The sequence below is a fragment of the Cydia splendana genome, chromosome 14, assembly GCF_910591565.1.
Source record: "Cydia splendana chromosome 14, ilCydSple1.2, whole genome shotgun sequence".
Classification (NCBI taxonomy): Eukaryota; Metazoa; Arthropoda; class Insecta; order Lepidoptera; family Tortricidae; genus Cydia; species Cydia splendana.
The window spans coordinates 6,621,355-6,640,849 of NC_085973.1; the positions used below are offsets into that span (position 1 = coordinate 6,621,355).

Here is a 19,495-nt window from a genome sequence, read left to right on the forward strand (position 1 = left end):
AGTGTGCCATGCCACATAGATGTCATAAATACAGTAAAATATACAGGCAACCGGGCCGGTATAACAAAAATTGCAATGATAAAAGCGCAGGCCGCGTAGCCAACATGCCAGTCGCTTACGCTCCGTAGCGATCGAAACGCAACTGTTACTGTCGCACTAATATGAAAGAGTTAAGAGCCAACAGGAGTGGTCATTTCTCCATACAAACGTACTCCTCGTTTTCCTCCGTGGTTTTTGAAGCTAGAGCAATGATTTTTTCAACACAGATTAATATTGTCAATATCTGTGTCGGACCGTTTTGCTTTTTTTGATATTTTTGTTTTTTAAGGCGCTAGAGCCCTACAAAAATGGCCAAAATGGCCTAATTGACTATGCCGCAATGAGAGGCGTGGCATTCAAAACTGATATCAATTAGCGAGACGGGTATATTTACCTAAAATATTTAAAACTCAGCTCCTGTTTCGTCTTAAAGAGACACAAAGCGTTTCGTTGTCGAAGCGATAGCGATTGTAACCTTGGCTAGGCCGGCAGCTCACCTTCTTGCAGTAGTCGAGTATCTCCATCTTGTCCTTCAAGCAGTTGTGCGGTTTGGTGGTGAGGTCTGGCGTCCACCGGCCAGCGGCGGACATGTACTGCGGGTGGTACGTCGAGCCGGCCTCGCAGAGGACCGCCACTTGCGGCTCCGCCCCGCTGCTTGCCTGCAACAAGGAAAATATAACTTTTAATAAGGTTGCAAAACTATTGGTTGGTTTAAGTTTTTTTGACACGTCATTTACGTTAAGCTCTGCTCGTTTATCCTGATTATCTGTTGAAAACCTCTGCCTCTACTCTACATAATAATATTACATATATAGCCTGGCCAACCATTTCAGTTACTAAATGAAGCACCAAGTTTGAAAAATTTTGGTGCCACAATTTGTCAGAAATTTTAGATTTCTATCATTTTTCACATGGCCGTATAGCGAAGTGAGAATTGTAACCTCAACGGTTTTTCCTAATATATAATAAATAGCCCTCATAAAGACCCTTAAATCAATTAAAGAGTCTTGCCTTCAGAGACAAGAACAATAAACCAAGAGGGCAAATTCTCTATTGTGGTGACATGAAATAAATTTCTCTTAAATGTATGTACGGTAGAGTTACAAACATATTTACAAGCCAACCTTCCAAATATATATTTACACGACCTTATAGAGACGAGTAAATATATTTTTAGAACGTTGCTTATAAGGATGTTTAGTGAACTCGACTGTACCTGACTTATTCTTCGCTATCTTTATCAATAAATTCAATACCCCCTTATTCATAAACGCGCTACAAACCTCAATTAGCTAATAATCGTTTGTCCTTATCTGTCATTTTGATTTATGCATTTGTAAGAACGGGATCAAACATAATTTAACTTAATCAGGCCCGTAAAGTTTTATGAATAAGGAAGTAAGAACTTATGTTAACATAATTCGTCAGCCCAGTTTCAACATTCCCAGAAACTTCCGTAGGTAGTTGTCAAGAATCCAAACTACTCGACTGAATGGACCCGAAGTTGGTGCATAAGTTAGTATGACAGAAATACCTGATTGGTCTAGACTCAAGACTAGGGGAAGTCCGATTACCTTGCAGTTTTCGAATAAAGGAAATGCTACCAAAGGTCACTGACCGGGCAACGGGTTGTCTGGAGTGCTACTATTGCAACAATTTTGCTTGTCAGGTTTATATATTTTATTGCTCCACTGAAATATTGTACAAATTTCTACAATGTTTACAAAGGCGAAACTTTTCATAGTACGAAATCGAAATATATTAGCGTCGTGCTCACTAGTTTATCCAAAATTTCGTAAAACTATTTCTAGTCCAGACCATTATCCACTTTGAAAATTTTTCTATAGGTAGGCAAATAATAAGAAAAAGATGGAATGAGACAAATCTTGATTTATAAAATCGTTGTGTGTTTAAAAAACTTTTTATTACAACTGCAAATTGGCAAACAAAGAGAAAGATTTTTTTAATGGAAATAGGCTGCCGCCTGCTTGGCAATTTTACGAGGCCATTTAAGCTTTTCTACTTCGCCGTAAGCTTGCCAGTGACCAGTGTTTCTGTACTTTCCAGATGTACAAAATTTTTGCAAAAAGGCTTGAAAAATTAAAGCAGCGCAGCAGCTTTTATTTTTATTTTGCTAGTCACATTGTGTTAAAATAACAAAGGGAAAAGCTCTAGTGGCCGAACGTTTGTTGTCGCATTTGTAGCATTTAAGTAAATACGTAGGTAGTAAAACTATAAATTATATAACTAACTAAACTAAAAACTATAAAAAAGCGACAATAGTTACAGCGAAAAGTGTGTACAAATTTGTCCTATTTGCCATATGACTCTTCAACGTGTTTATTAAACTTAAAATATGTGTAGGTGTATATAAATCATTACCTAAGAAGATAACGTTTGATGTAGAGTAAAAAACACTATTTAAAAGATTCGCGTTTTGAACACTTATAGACTTAATTAACTCACATTTATAGACGGGTCTATCGCGAATTTATTTTATTAGGTACCTTTATTTAGCGACGTTTCGACACAGGTTTCACTGGTCGTGGCCGCGGCTAACTGATATCAGTGATATCCCAGCAAAATGTCAAATCATAGATTTGTGCAACTACTTACCCGACGAAAAGTGGTGGAACAAAAACAGTAAATTAGTTTGTTTATCTTCAATACAATAAATATATGTTGCTTTTAATTATTTATTGAAGAGTCTACCTAAACTGTTTTCTGTAAACATTTTCAATAGCGTGCTCAAACCTAATCCTCCGCGAACCTTTTTCCACATGCTCCGTGTTCAAAGTGCGTTGAACCCGATAAATTCAAAGTACATTTGATGCAGTCACATGATCCAGCAAATAAAGCCGGCAAACAGATTGATCGAGTACGAAAAAGGAATTGAGTTTTACAGGCGGCACGGATTGGAAAAAAATAGGAAGAGAAAATGGGAATAGGAAACAGGCAAATACCTTGTGAACCTAGAAACTAGATGGGTGGTGTGTGTTGAAAAGTTCTTTGCAAGCTTTAATGATAAAGCCGATGTGCAGTGCAAAAAAGAATGCTGGTAGTTTCGAGCAACACCGAGGAGCCCAAGCGATACGGGGAAACATTACGAATGCCGTCTCCCTTCCCAGTGTTGGTCGAAGGCTGATATAGCGATGATACCTCTAGCTTTCATATTTCGGTACAACCGTGTATTTACGGTTGAACTGCAAAAATATGGATGCACACCAATACAATGCAAACAATACAATATCAGGACACTGACGTGCGAGTGCCGTATGTACAATTGTACATTTGTACAGGTAAATAACTTCTACTTTGTGATTGACAGAGGGTTTTTATACATTTTGTATTTTTTTTACCGTAGGCTGGTTCAAGACATTGTACATAGTCCCCAAATTAAAAAATAAAACATGTCCCGCAGACATCCAGGTGGGACCTAAATTTTATTCGACAGAGCTTAAGATAAACTCGACAGCGAAATAGCAAGTTTTGGGCAAATACAGCAAATTAGCCAAGTAGTGGCTGGCGGAGCGAAAAGTCCTTAATTAACAGAGTCGTTCTGCCGGTAAGCGAGTTCGCTAAATGGGCTGGCTGACTTGGGATGGACCGAACAGTGGTAATTTCAAAAATCTTTATACAGTAGGTAATAGTCTCAGATGGTACGGTAAGGGTCAAACAGATCACTGTGTTATGTCTTTCCTGTAGACATACACAAGAGTTAAGGGCTATAAAGGTTAATTTTCTTATTTAACCCTTATCCACGTGAAAAGGTCCTCCTTTTATTTAGAGAACTATGATAAAATCATTGCTTACATGCCCATAAGCTGTTAACTATTGCCCACAGGAGAGAAAAATGTACTGTTCGCGATAACACACTAGTTTTCTCTCCTGTGGGCAATAGTTAACAGCTTGTGGGCATGTAAGCAATGATTGTATCATAGTTCTCTAAATAAAAGGAGGACCTTTTCACGTGGATAAGGGTTAAATAAGAAAATTAACCTTTATAGCCCTTAACTCTTGTGTATGTCTACAGGAAAGACATAACACAGTGATCTGTTTGACCCATAAATTGTTTTATTTTATTTCTGGTGCGTAAAACAAAGTACATACCTACATAAATGCAAAGATTCGGAAATGACAAGTTTGGTAATTATGTGTATAATTTTAACAAAAGTAACACTTAAAGTATATTGTTCAATGCGTAATTCATCAAACACTTGACCCAAATGTTCGTATAATCATTATAGAAACAAGGTAGTAAATAATTACATTTTAAATTTAAAATAAACTCAGTTTGTAAATTTGCAACAGGCAATAACAAATAAACATTTCTAACGAATTGAGAACCTCCTTCTTCTAAGGTCTGTTAAAAATGTCAGTTTGTAATGACACCATAAAACAAAAGCCACATCAACAGTTGCGAGTTCGCGCAGGGTGCTAAGTGCAAACTCGAGTCCCAACACGAACTTCGCGCGTCCGACGTTACACATAATACCTCTTAGCTCGCCCACTGTCCCGCAACTTCGGAGTTATGGGTAAATAAACATACCTATAGTTGGGTCGCAGAGATAAGGTGGACAAACAAACAGATTCTCTGTAGTTGAAAGAATGATACTGCGAATATTGCCTAATTTAAGCTTTTATTTTTTTAAACCCAAGACGCAAAATGAGGGGTGTTATATGTTTGACGCCAAGTCAGTCTGTCTGTATGTCTGTGGCACCGTAGCTCTCCAACGGATGGGAGTATTCCTATCAGCTCCTACCGGGGACAGTTGGGAATGAATCATTCCCATTTGTGAATACGACACCAACCACAGATGGGAATACCTACATCAACGTTTTTTACAAGAAAGCGAGTTTTCTTATTTCTTAATTATTCTCTCCCTCTCTCTTTTCTTGCGGTGGTTCTTAGCAATGTTTTAAGGAAATCCAGCAGTTTGTAGAGCATCAGGTCTTTTCCAAAATGACGTAAGACATTTTTGGCATATAGCGTAGGCTTTATTTATATTGAATAGTTATAACGGCTTTTACTTAATCTTACTCTTCGTCTTCTGTTCTAAATATCACTGTTGTATAATCAACTGGATTTCCATTTTCTATAGCCTATACAGTAATAAACAGTTGAGAGATGAACACTTCTAAATACCTAGCAACGCAATATTCCATTAGTAACGCTCGGGCTCACCAACCAATCCTTAATAATCTCAAAATGGATCTCCAAACTGTGCCTAATACCATAAACTTACCTAATACGATCTCGAATGCGAACTGCCGTCAGTCTCTAACGAGGCAACTTGTAGTTATAGTATATATCTGTGTTGTAGTTGTAGTGTGTAGAACAATTGGAATCGTGCCGCTGCTACCACACTAGAACTATTACAATGCCTACGATTTGCTTGGGAAACAATAGGTAAATTGAATTGAAAGCCGCATAATGTCTAATTAAAGTAGACAATAATTACTTGGAGGTTGTTTGCATATTCTGGGGCTTTTTCGAAACCATAGCATGCAGCGTTTATGGATTGTCATACAGCGCTTTTTTGCAGATGGAGTCCAGCTAATATGTTGGCTTTAAACCCTTGATATTATTTTATTTTATTCATTTGTAGATCCAACAGTTATAACACTAACATAGAAATTATAGTAGATACAGGAAGCCAATTATAGGAACTCACACTAGGTAGTGACATAATACTAATATTGTAACTTATTTGAGTTCATTTGTATTATTATGAGGGGCTTAATATTTCCAGGCATTGTGATAAATCACATCATGATTGCTGCGTAAATAAGCTGGGTGAAATTAATCGGCGCTGATGACAGCCAGTTATTACTCAATCTGTCTTCATTATGGGCAATGTTGAGAGCCAACGTTTTGGCTCGTACTGTGAAACTGTCAACTTTGCTCTGGATGGTAAATGCCGCCCATCAAACATTTATCCAGAGAAAATGAGGGAACTGTGTTAACCACTATATTATGAAAACCACAGACGGGTATCCTAGAACTGTCAAAGTCCATGAAAGTGAGGCGGCATTGGAAAAAATACATATATATCAAGTTTACGAGAGCATATACAATTGTATACAATAAAAGCAGGCTTAAGTTTAGCAGTTTAACGTACATAGGTAGGTACGCGAAAAAACCCCAAGGCACCCCAAGGGGACTTTCATAGACAAGTCTTGTTCTAAGAACGTCTTCTATTTTAATTCCGAATTTGTCAGATCAAGTCATCACTGATAGCTCTAAAGTGTTTGTTGGTACAGTTATCGATTCGTTAAAGTTCAGCTTGTCCTCGACTGCATCCTAAAATTTAATATTAACGCAAACAGAGGCCGCACACACTTGTGGCAATATTGCGAAAGTTGGAGAACGGAGACTTCACACGATCCCTAAACGAATGTACTTCAAACTTTCCTAGTTTCGGTCAAGTTGATGTCATTGTGACGGCAATAAATAAGAGATAGATATATCAAGCAAACGTGTAATGTCGTCACCATATTATCAGTTTATATGCAACCAAGATTGAAACATAACGAGGAGGCTACATTTGATGGACTGGAAGAGTAGAGAGTAGACTAGTAGTAGTCTTCTAAATCAAGATTATCCTTCATTATATAAATAGTTCCATGTTTTCGTCGTTCCCAGTAAAATTGGCCTATAGAAGCTTTGCATTGCATATATGCTTTTCGCTTCGCTTTCGCTTAAACCAACTAAATTTTTTTCTCGTCCCGTCAAAGTGATTTAAAAAATAATGACAGCACTTGGGAATAAAATAAGCGAATTATACACCGTGTTTTTATTGAATTCCGTTAACTTCGGGGTATAGTTAAGTACGTTTATAAGAACTAAATGGCATAGTTATTTAAAAAAAAAAATTTTTTTTTGTTTTCTTTTTTGTTTTTTTTTTGTTTAAAAAGTAATTAAATGTAGCATATAGCGTTGTTGTAACACGGGCATTACATTTAACTCAACCAAACAATTGAAATCTGTGACATATCAATGTCATTTCGTACATCAATCGACCGAGATTGTACTTAAGTTTAGTAGCAAATGTATGAACTCATTCTAAACCAGTGTTGGCCGAAAGTTAATGCGAATTGAAAATGTTGGCCATTAACCATTATAAATTGAACCTTAAACCGTAACGGATGATTACAGTTAACGATTCAATTTATGATGGTTAATGGCGAGCATTTTCAATTTGGATTAACTTTCGGCCAACACTGTTCTAAACACTAATCAATATGTAAGCCGGCCCTAAGGCAAAAGTGTACACGCTTGTAGAGGCCTTATAGGAAAAAAATAAATTATGGATTATCTCCGAAATGGACTTAATTAGAACATCGGTGTCTTTGAGAAAGTTACTTGATTTAAGCTCAGGAATGCACCCTTGAAATTAACGGAAATCAAAAAAAACATGGTGTAGTTAGGTGATTAATGGGGCCCACTGATTAACAGTCCGCCGGACGGTATCGACCTGCCAGTTAGAACAAAATTTTGACAGTTCCGAACAACTGACAGGCCGATACCGTCCGGCGGACTGTTAATCAGTGGGCCCCTTAACATGTTTTTTTTCCATTGCAACCAAAATCAAAATTTTATATCAATCCTTAACCCATAATTATAATTAGGGACGACCTCATTTTTCTTTAACGTGACCCGTCTGTGTCACCATAAAACCTATCGAAGGTTATATTAGAGGTTAATATGACGTACAATTAATTATAATAACCCGCCAACAAACCAGGGCACGTAAAAGCGCGTTTACAACGTCGTTCGCCCCCAAGATTAATGGTAACATGGATAAATACAAGCATAACTTGGTATGCTTGAGACGCATGGAGTGGATTTTTATCCAACTGTTAAAGGAGGTAGGGTAATGTTTTTAGGGTTCCGTACCCAAAGGGTAAAAACGGAACCCTATTACTAAGACTCCGCCGTCCATCTGTCCCTCCTTCTGTCTGTCACCAGGCTGTAAACTCAAGAACCGTGATAGCTAGACCATTTAAATTTTCACAGATGTATTTCTGTTGCCGCTATAACAAAAAGTACTAACACAAAATAAAATAAATATTTAAGTGGGGCTCCTATACAACAAACGTGATTTTTTGCCGTTTTTTGCGTAATGGTACGGAACCCTTCGTGCGCGAGTCCGACTCGCACTTGGCCGGTTTTTCGAGTACAGTTACAGTTAGAAAAGTTTTATGCACACATATTGTAGGTAATGTTGGAATGTTCTATAGACCTAAAACGAGTAAGCTTACGCGAAATCAGGTATCGGAAATCGTTTTTCGGGATCTTAAGATCTGAGGGTAAATATATTTTTTTGATAAACAAAATACAAGCAAAATACAGAGGACGCTCTTCCTGGGGCTTAGTTAGTCAAAAATAAATTCCTTGATATAAGCACTTTTATAGTGGCCATCCGCTTACATTAAAAGCGCCTCTGTAGTTCGTTTTTTTTAGCATTAGAAAGAACTTGAAAGAAGGTAAGCAATCTTGACATGTCTTTTAATTGAAAAACGCTTTTTCAAATCTATAACTATTACTTATGAAAGCAGAAGAATATAAATGAACGTATTAGATTCATAATTGTTACATAATTATTTGCCGTAACTTATTTTTAAAATGTGTTTTTCAATTAAAAGACACATCAAGATTGTTTACCTTATTTCTAATGCTAAAAAAACGAACTATAATCTTTAAAATTGAATTTACAATAAGTACGTAAAAAAAACTCTCTCAATGTAACACTTTAAACTCTTGCGTTTTGTACACATATTTAATTACACAAAACCTTCTCGTCGTCGTCGTTTGTCTTTCCGTGACCACAGCTCGTGCAACTCAGCTGAAACGTCGGAATTTATGGTAAAAACAATGAAATTATATCGCGGTAGACCCATCTCTCTCAGTGTGCCACCGCCTTAACAAGGCTTTTACGATGAAGAGAAGGCTTATTGCATTACATGTATCGAGGATTTATGACGTGCATGTGTGTTGCGGCTATTTAATATAACGGCTGGCTTAGAAACTCCATGCATTTTATTAAGGCTTTTATAGTCAATGTACCTAAGTATGTACAGTCACCTGCAATAATATGTTACACAACGAAGGCCGCAAAAATATCTGACACGATGTTATTTGTAGAGCCATAAGAGCGTGTCACATATTTTTGCGGCCTTCGAAGAGTAACATATATTATTGCAGGTGACTGTACCTACACTGAAAAAAATATGATCTATCGAGCACACATTAAAGTGATTTCATTAAGATTAACTGCTATATACAATATCAACAAATGCACGTATGTACGTATGAACGGTAAAATTTACTGCTTTGTTCGCTGGGCTCACTGGGGGCTGGGCTGGGGGTACCTATGGAACTGTTTGAAGCATTGAACGTTAATGCAATTTCAATTTGTTTTAATGGTTTTTTTTCTCAGTGTACTCATTTTAAACTAGGTTTTTTTAAGCTTACCCATATTGTAACATAAGTAGCGATCTAAATATGTATTTAACGATTACCATAAGGTTCCTATTTAATTAACAACATTGTTTTATCGTAGCTGAGAATGCAACAACTATTAATGATAAACAGATTTTCATTCATTTGATATCTATCTTTCTATCTATCTAATCTAATACCTTTAAACGAACAATTCTTGTATATTTATTTATATATATATTTCGGGGATCTCGGAAACGGCTCTAACAATTTCGATGAAATTTGCTATATGGGGGTGTTCGGGGGCGAAAAATCTTATTTCTTCTCTTCTTCTTCTGGGAAATACGCCAGTCTTCTACTGGGTCTTATTTCTGGGAAAACGCGCATTTTTGAGTTTTTATATGTTTTCCGAGCAAAGAGGTCTTCCAGATATCGTGTACTTATCTGGTAACGAGGGATGGATTGAGTCAAAGAGGATATGAGAAAGAAAGGGGTGAGTGCTGAGGTGACGAAAGACAGAGGAGAATGGGAGAGAAAAACATGTTGTGCCGACCCCACATAACGTGGGATAAGGGCAGGGAGAAGAAGAGATGTGTACTTATCTCTTTTCGGTTGGACAAAATACAACTATATTTTACGAAACCGCGCAAGTCGACTAAAGAGTGATAAAAACTGGACACTTAGTGTGAAACAATTTGTTCAAAGTGAATTGATATTAATGATATTAGCTGCAATTTTTTCCAGTGCAGTAAATAATCTTATGTTGCTGAATAAGTGAAATATTTTGTTTTACAATAAAATCTAAACTCACGCGAACGGAACGACTTCGAAAAGCTTTGGCAAGCTTCATATTGCTGTACTTCGATAAAGTAGTTTAACATGCATAGCAGCAAGGTGTTACAACTACCGTACAGTAAAATAGTACCTTGTCAAAATAACATTATGCCCCGTCTAGACGTTCCGCATCAGATATGCCTGCACTCGAATCTAAATAACCATTTCATTTCCAAGTGCCGTCGGTATTTCGTTTTGCAAGTTTCGGTTCATATTTTTAGTACCTATTTTAAAAGAGGTTTATAAACTAGTTACATTGTAAAAGGTAGGTAGTAATAAGGTTTGATACGAGTAAAAGACTTTAGGAAAGGGTTTACGTTTTATACTTTTAAAAATGTTATAAAACGCGAAGAGTGGTTTATATCGATGACAGAGTTTTGGTTTGCGTTTGAGAGTGAGGCTTACAGGTATACATTCTGAACTTATTTTGTTTATGTGTTGTGTGTGTGTACATGACGTTCACAGTTATCATACGTAGGCAAGTATTTAAGTTTGCCAAAGAGCGTCGATTTACTTTTTAATATCTTAGGACTTATTAATGTACTTTACTTTTGATGAAAAGTTTTTCTCCTTGACTACTTCCTATGGGCTCCTCATTTTAAAGCGTCACGTATGTATGTAATAACTAGTGTCCGACCGAAACATGTTTTTTTGCCGAAACCGAAACCGAAACCGAATGTTCGGCTTTGGCTCTAGTTTCGGCCGAAACCGAAACCGAAACCGAACCTTTTGTAGATTTGTTAAAATCGTTGAAAAATGTCATAAAACCGCTTTTACACATATTATGGGGCTGTCAACACTCAACACCCAATGTCCTTGAAATGTATGTTACTTAAGCAGTTTTTTAAGAAAATTACTAGAGTTAGACCAAGATAATTCTGCAACGATTTTGATAACACACGCAGTGCAAGTGTTATTTTAAACGTCAAAACTTCTATGAAATTATGACGTATAAATAACATTTGCACTAGTTGCACTGCTAATACTGCTATCAAAATCATTGTAGAATTTTCTTGGTCTAACTCTATTCATTCACCAGTCAAGCTATCATGTAGATATAGGGTCAACTAAAAAACCAACCATAAACGCGAGCGCAGCGAGCGCGAAATTTTTTGTTGACAAATATCGCAAGGCCGGGTACCGATCTTCAACTAGGCCTAATAGTCCGAAGTTCCCCAGTGAGGCGAACTTTCATGCGAAGTTAAAGCCGTGCTTCAGGCTTCAGGATAAGTAGTTGAGCACAGACTTCAACCAATGACCATTGTATTAAAAACCGAGACCGCAGGCCGAGCATGGCGCAGCGAGGCTAAATGCTAAGCTGATGTAGAGGACATGTGGAACACAAACCAATGGTAAATTGAGGTAAAAAGTGAGGCTAAGGTCGAGCATTCGTATGATAAACTGTACTGGGGACACTTTTGAGAGTTTTTTCTTCATTTTAATCAATTGTCAGCTGTTCAGCCTCCCAAAATATAAACTATTGAGAAAATCAACTTTGCGGCACTAGTTGAGCGTAGCCTTAAGCCTAGCTTAAAATTTTCCATTAGAGGTACTTATGTAGGAAAAGGAATAAGTGAGTGAATAAGAGCAAAAAAGACATCGTTCGACTCGGGCCGACCTGATACTGGGGGCCCCGACATGCTTAATCCGGCCCTGCTTAAAATCACCATTAAACGGTTCTAATGTAGTGAGGAAGCCGGACGAGTCCCGATAAGGCCTAGTTTACTCTCTGGGTTAGAATATCAGTCTGATGGCAGTCGCTTTCGTAAAAACTAGTGCCTACGCCAATTCTTGGGATTAGTTGTCAATTGGACCCCAGGCTCCCATTCCCATTGCCACGGCCCGGCAAAAATTCCGGTATCACGCGAGGAAGATGATGAGTTTTCTTATTATTCTCTTGCCCAGGGCCCAGTAACATGCGTCAGTGCTATCTCATTCACACCGATACAATTAGACAGTGTGCGCGTTATAGGTATTGACAGCCTCTTAAGACTGCGTCGACCGTCCAGTGGCGCCCTCATTAGTGGAATTGTATTTTATAATAAACCAATTAATTTCTGTACCTATACATGAATCAATATATGTAGGTATTAATATTGTTGTCCTACTTATTCCCCAACTTTTGGTCTTTGTCCGAAGTACCATTTCGTAAGTTTCGGCCCGGCCGAAAGGTTCGGCCAGTTTTTGGCCGAAACCGAAACTCCAGCCGAAACATGATTTTTTGGCCGAAACTGGCCGAAACCGAAACCGAAACCGAACCTTCGGTCGGACACTAGTAATAACATACACTATTTTTAGGGTTCCGTACCCAAAGGGTAAAAACGGGATACGGGAACGGGACGGGTAATAGGGATTACTAAGACTCCGCTGTCCGTCCTTCTGTCTGTCTGTCTGTCTGTCTATATATCACCAGGCTGTAACCCATGAACACACTCATGAACGGTTGAAATTTTCACAGATGATGCTTTTCTGTTGCCGCTATAACAACAAATACTAAAAAGAACGGGACCCTCGGTGGGCGAGTCCGACTCGCACTTGTCCAGTTTTTTTCATGGTGCTCGTTGTGATGTGATGCACTTCTTGAGTCACTTTCATCTGCCATTTAAAGGAAATAAATTTATCACGAATGGTTGGGGCAAAAACGCTACGTTAAGATTTGTACCATTGGAACTGCATTTTGAATCCGTGCACACTGAAAGAGGCAGTTAGCAACCTAAAGACCTTGCTAGGTTTCGTGGAGGAGCTGGGGTGGTTAGAGTAGGGCTACCCCGTTTCACGCAAAATAGGCACAGTGGATGTCGATTTGTGAAAAAGGCCCAGTGAAACTAACTAATCAACTACTACATTTTGAGTCTGTAGGTACTTTAAATAATTTAAGTCCTAAACGTAAACGCAACGCTGAAATTAGCAGTCGCCGTCTCACGCCTATGCGTGGAGAATGCTATTTTTCTTAACCTCCTAAGACCCTGCGTATGCAAATTTATGTACATCTTATACAATTAATTATGAACTGTTATTGAGTAAGGATTCCAAATTCAAAAACAAAGCAAAACGCTTCGGGTCTCAGTAGCTTAAAATATGCTGTATTTATTGTGCAAGTCATTAACGTATATGTCAGGAATGACCTTACGGGCAATAAGAATGAATGAATGGGGCCAGTACCTACAGCGGTGTGACACCGCTACAACGCTATTGGTTGATGAGTTCGCATCACGCGCGCGATTGTTCAAAACTAGTTGCGTTAGAGTACACGATTGGCTCGAATTCGTAAGTGACACCACTGAACTAGTACCATTTTTAGTGCCCGTAAGGCCCGTCCTGAGTGCAAGTAATCTGTGGTGTCGCTGCAGTAAAGTGTGTCCTGAGCGGCGATTAATGCAACTTGTTGCAGCCGTTACGCGCTGACATTACTAAAACTTTACTAAATATGCTATAAGTTTCAAGATATAACCACTAAAATGGAAGTTTATAAATTAATATACCGCTGTTGCTGAAAGTCAGCTAGTTGAGAATACATTTAATTAATAGAAAAAGCGGGTTTCCTTTTTTTAATTATACATACAGAGTGAATTTTTTCTATGACTGACGTATTTATAGTATTGCTCGACGTAGCTTGAGTGGTACTCCAAAATGATAGGTGCTTAAATCTACCATTTGATACCAATTTATGGGAGAAAAAGCATGTTATTTCCATATATAATACAAAACAGTCCTTGTTTGCTTGATTCAATCGAACAATTTTCATGATTTTCACATTTAGAATAATAGTATGTTTTGTATTGTATTACGTGTCGGGATTGTAACGTATTTTCTTTCTTTTTTCCTTGCTTAAATTTTTCCATTTTAGCACATTTCCGCTCTCAGCTACCCAAATTAACGAAGTTAACTTCACCAAGAAGGCTAGGAAATAAAACCTTTTTAACGGCATTCAACAGTCAAGGCCGGTGGCCTAGAACTCGCTGTAGAAAGCTCTGGAACCTTGTAGAACACTTTAGAACGGTTGCCAACTGGCAGCCGGAATGCTTCGGCAGCCCTGTTGAATAAAACAGTGCCGTATTTTACGAGCTATGTTAAAAGTCAACAGTTTTAACTGCACTGCAATACAGGGAACTTAACTTGTAAATGTAACGGTGACACGGCTACCTTTTCGGTTCTAAGAACTTCACAATTTGACGAATTATTATTTTTAAAAGAAGAATTCTTAATAACGATCTCTTAATTTTGAAAATCATGAAACATTATAGAAGAAACAACATTTGAGTAAAAACATTAGGTGCTTACACTTAGGTATCTATCTGAGAACCTTTAATGAAGGAAATTCAAATATACTTTAAATTATTACCTAGAGAAAGGTATTGGACACAAATTAAATTCGATGTTAATGAACAAAGCTAGGTCTTAAGCAGGCGGGCGAATTAAAATCCACCTAACTTTCCTTTTTATGCTAATGTATGTAGATGGCGCCACCACTCGTGTGGCTGACACGGCCTAGGATCGCCGTCAGCACTTTATAGGGAATAATTAAACCGCCCTGATAATTAATTTATTCAAGATTTTACATCAAAAGAAGAGAGGAGACAATTAAGATCTAATGATGACAAAAAACTAGGACAATTAAGTATTAAACTGTTTAGAGTACATAATTAAAAATAGTTGAACTTTGATGGGTAATACCCGTGAATATTTTTATATAAGAGCCGCAGAAAGGCTTTCAGGATTTTTTCCAGAAGCAAGACGTACTTGTCCTCATGCGGGTTCCAAACGACTGTTGCGGCTTCAAGTTTACTCCGGACTAACGCAGTGTACACTAATTTAATAGCCCTGACGTCATCGAAATCTCGCGCATTCCGAACCACAAACCCTAACCTCCGATAGCAATTTGTAGCCAACGCTTTCATATGCTCATGAAAGTTGAGCTGCGTGTGGAGGATGACACCCCACTGGTGGGATAAGGACAACTACTCTAGCGATATAGATAAGGTTTAAGGGTTGCACTTTAGTTGTGCTTTCGCTAGTCAGACAGGGAAAATGCATCCGCTATGGAAAGGGGGGATAAGCTCACCCTACATCATCCACTATTAAGCAGGCCACTGACGAGTCTTCCAAATGGATGCCGTTACAATGGATTCATCCAACTGGACGGCATCCTAATATTAAACATAGTACGTTTTTGACATACACGGACCGATTTTGGAATGCAGCCACGCTATTTGGACTGTTGGAAGGCTCGTCAGTGGCCACCTTTAAGTTCATGAAAAATACGCTATCGCGAATAGGGATGTGAATTAATTAAAAATAATATTTGATCAAGTAAAGGAATTCAGTCAAAGTAACCGCTGAAGATGAACAATATACCTATACAAATTATATGAGAACGGTACTTAATAATTCGAAGCCTTGTGCCCGATTTAGGCTTAAATTTCTTGTTCTGAAACTGTTATGGATTTTGTCTGTGTCTGAAATGTTGCTTGAAGTTTAATTTTGTATAAATATACTAGACGTATTTCGGTTCCAATGTCAAACTATTGTTATTGTCTAATGTTTAAGAAGTATTATTATATTAAAGGTCTGTAAATGACATACAAACAAAAAATACAAATACAAAATTCTTTATTTTTGTAAGTTACACAATAAATGTAAGATAAGGGATGGAGCCTCCCTGTAAGCAAAAATAGCTTCTGTTGGGAGCCTCCGCTCTTCCTTAGGTAACATGAGGTTAATAAAGCTATATAATTCTAGTTATTGACAAGATCCCCCTTCCAAATTTCAATAAACCTAACAAATCTCTAACCTCACCGGGGTTAATAGAGGGGAAAATAAACAATTGGGATCGACTTACTAACTGCAGACAGATCTGTATCACATACTTATCTATAGTCGTCTTTTTCCTATCTTTCAAAGTATAGTCTTTATAATATTAAGTATATTTATCACATTGTATTCTTATACCTGACCTGACCACTTTTTCCAAATTCCGAATCGTTCCTTTATTCCTTTCCGCGTTTAGTTTCCTACCCTTTTACTTGACGTTGGCTACGGGCAACACCGCCCTCAAGTCCTATCAAAGAAAAAAAAATAAAAGCCTTACTTATTGCTTTCTTTACTTTAATTTTATTAATATAAAATGTGTATACCTAAAGCTTTAACTTGGGCATTGATTTAATATTCCTCGCAGTGCATGCATATGCGTAATTCATGTATAATCGATAAGTACCTATTAAAAACAAAAAAAAATCTCATAACTTCTTCCACTTAAAAGCAGCGGCAAAGATAAAAGGGTACTTCGAACCTGTTCCACAGGCAGATGAACAAATTAAAAGAGAAACCTTAATGAAGTGACAACCCTACAGCATCACTTGGCAAGTCTAGTGGCGCGCCGCACTTAATGTTCGTAAAACTCTTTTACTTCATCTCCGGTTACTACAGTTTTATCTATGCGTTTCATTTAACTCGTACGTATATGTATTCCAATAGATTTACCTGCTGCATGAATTGTTATGCAATTTAGTGCTCAATGCACTAAATTGCATACCTAACCAGCTTTAAAAATTAGGTACTGTTTATTGTTAATATTTTGCTAAGATGTGTCCCGCCGAGTTTGTAGCCGGTCCCATATTGGGATACCCTCCTCCAATTGATGGGGGACTTCTCGAGGCAGAGGTGTAGGGTTGGAGCCGGTGTAGTTTTATTTGACGTTCATAAGCGCATTGTAATATGCCTACTTGAATAATAAACTATCGTTTCATTTCACTACTAACCTACTATTAAATCGACCATAAAACATGTGCAGTAATATACGTTAGGATTGATGTTATCATCGTAACCATGTATCTTATCTATCGCTTATTTTTATACTTACTTATTTTTGGACGATCATAATAAAAATTATAAATTTTAATATTAATGAATATGAATCCAAAGCTAAATTTGATGGATAACGGCATTTCAAGCGTTTTTAGGCAAATAAAATGTTTGCACAAATGAGTCCAATACCAAAGTTTAATGAAGTGGCAATGGCAACCCTAGAACATCACTTGGCAAGTCTAGAGGCACGGCACTTAATGCTCGCGGCTGTCCTTACACATCGTTCTACTTTTTACTTACCGCACTAAGCATGGAATTTACGAGAACAATACTTTTCAAGAGTTAAAATTAGCATCGGAGCACATTGTGCACGTATTATGAAATTGCTCGGTACGGTAGAACCTAAGATTATTTTTTTCAATGGAATGCCACATTTTTTCGTACACAGACGTAAATTCCTTTCTTGCATGTTTCAGTCAGTCAAGTTAAGCGGTACATTGCAGAACACACATTAATTTTATATTCGTACAAGCCACTGGAATATGCTACGTAGTCTTCTTGCCTTCAGTATTAGCTTAATGTGTATCGTTGTCATGTATTTCCAGTACTTATTTTACCTAATAATAACCCGTTTTTCAAAGACAGTGCAGGTGCTTGAATATTGGTCGTCGGGTAATTTTTTCGTTTCGTTTTTCGAATATTTTCGTAGCACTACTACGAAAACGGATTTTTCGCCACCATTGACATTGAAAAATGGAGCTGCAACGTCTTCTATGCTTGCGCGTAGCACTCGGTACGAAAGCTGGAAAGCTAAGCGAGCTCAGTAAAAACAAAAAGTATATTCTAAACCTATTTGCTAAGAAAAAGTGTGGAACGTCAATTTTCTATGAAGTACTATTAGGGAACTACAAAGTGTGAAGTACTTTGTCCTGCCAATGTCGGTGCAGATGGACTCTATACCCATTACCACTCCTATATAAACTCTTTGAAATTATGTTTTCAACTAGTCGATTATCTCAAAATTCTCAAATCATATAGTACAATAACAATATTGCCATGAAACTGCAGATAAATGTGAATCTATTTTACAAATGCAAAATAACCTTCTTAATCTTATATAAAAATAAATTTATTTAGTTGCAACAAAATAAAACTTGTAAGTATCTCATTTAAACTCTTAGAAGATTTCCCCGGCATTTTCAACTTAGATAGTTGAGCTAACCAGGTCTCATTTTCTTGCTCGGACGTTTAAAAAGCTTTGTAAGATAATACGCATTAGATTTAAAATTGCAAATTACTTTGTGAAATACATTGTTTGTTATGCAAAGAAGTAAAAAATGTGGATGGAATTTGCACAATTTTGTACAAATTTGAATAAAATATTCTGTTACATAAAATATAGGGGCACGAACTTCGTATGTAGCTACTACGTGTTTATTCGTCCTACACGCTTTTCCTGCTTTAATTAAATTAGGCAGAATGTTTATAACATGCGTAAATATACACTTTATTTTGTTCGCTTACAATGTGACCCGTTTTCATTTTCCTTGATAAAATATATTATCAATAACTTTAATTACAAGACTTAACAAAATACTTGAGGCTGTCTCTGTCGATATAAGGAGTCCGGTGTTTAAGCGCTGGATTTCTTTTCAAATGGATCAGAACAAAATGTCTCTGCACTTAACATGTGCAATCCTAATATTATTCATTAATTTTAACTTAAGTTTAATATGAGTGGTACCTCTTTATAGTCCTAATTTAGTTTTTAATTTGGTAGTAACTTACTTTTGTATGCACGATGGGTACTGACTGCCTGAAATAAAAGCTTTTTATTTATTTTTTCTTCTTCTTCTTTATATTTAAGAGCTGTGCTCTTGTCGGTGGAGCAATCTTCAACTCGTCCGGTCCTCTGCCAACTCCTTAACCTTCTGGTATGACCTTTATTTTTTTTTTATTAAAATCTCAAAATGCAAATATTGGACTCCATTGAAAATTCCTCCGTAAACCGGGATATGCCTCGAATCCGTGGAATTTTTACGTATTTCACTGGAACCTAATAATATTAAATTCCTCTACGGCTCGCCGATAAATTAATCGGATTGGGTCGTAAATCTATCGGTAGCACACCACATTACGGCGGATTAAACAGATTTAAATATGCGATATATCGGTAAACGGATTGAACTACCCATTGGTTGCACTTTTATTGCATATCAAGTACTTACACGACAGATGTACCTAGGACATACTGACGTTTACGCTTGAAGACAATTTAACCCTTTATAGGGCAATTAACGATTTCGGTCGCAAAAGTGACCACTTGAGTACCTATATTTGTGTAGCTCAAATTTCAAAAATATTTATGCATAT

The 19,495-nt window shown here is 37.2% G+C and overlaps 1 protein-coding gene across 1 annotated transcript in view; it reads right to left on the reverse strand.

Moving 5' to 3' along the window:
• Positions 1-19,495, reverse strand: part of LOC134797147 (amyloid-beta-like protein) — a 233,588-nt gene that overhangs the window by 22,505 nt on the left and 191,588 nt on the right. The window contains exon 3 of the mRNA XM_063769395.1: positions 537-698. Within this exon, the coding sequence (XP_063625465.1) occupies positions 537-698 (162 nt within the window). The remainder of the gene's footprint in view (positions 1-536; positions 699-19,495) is intronic.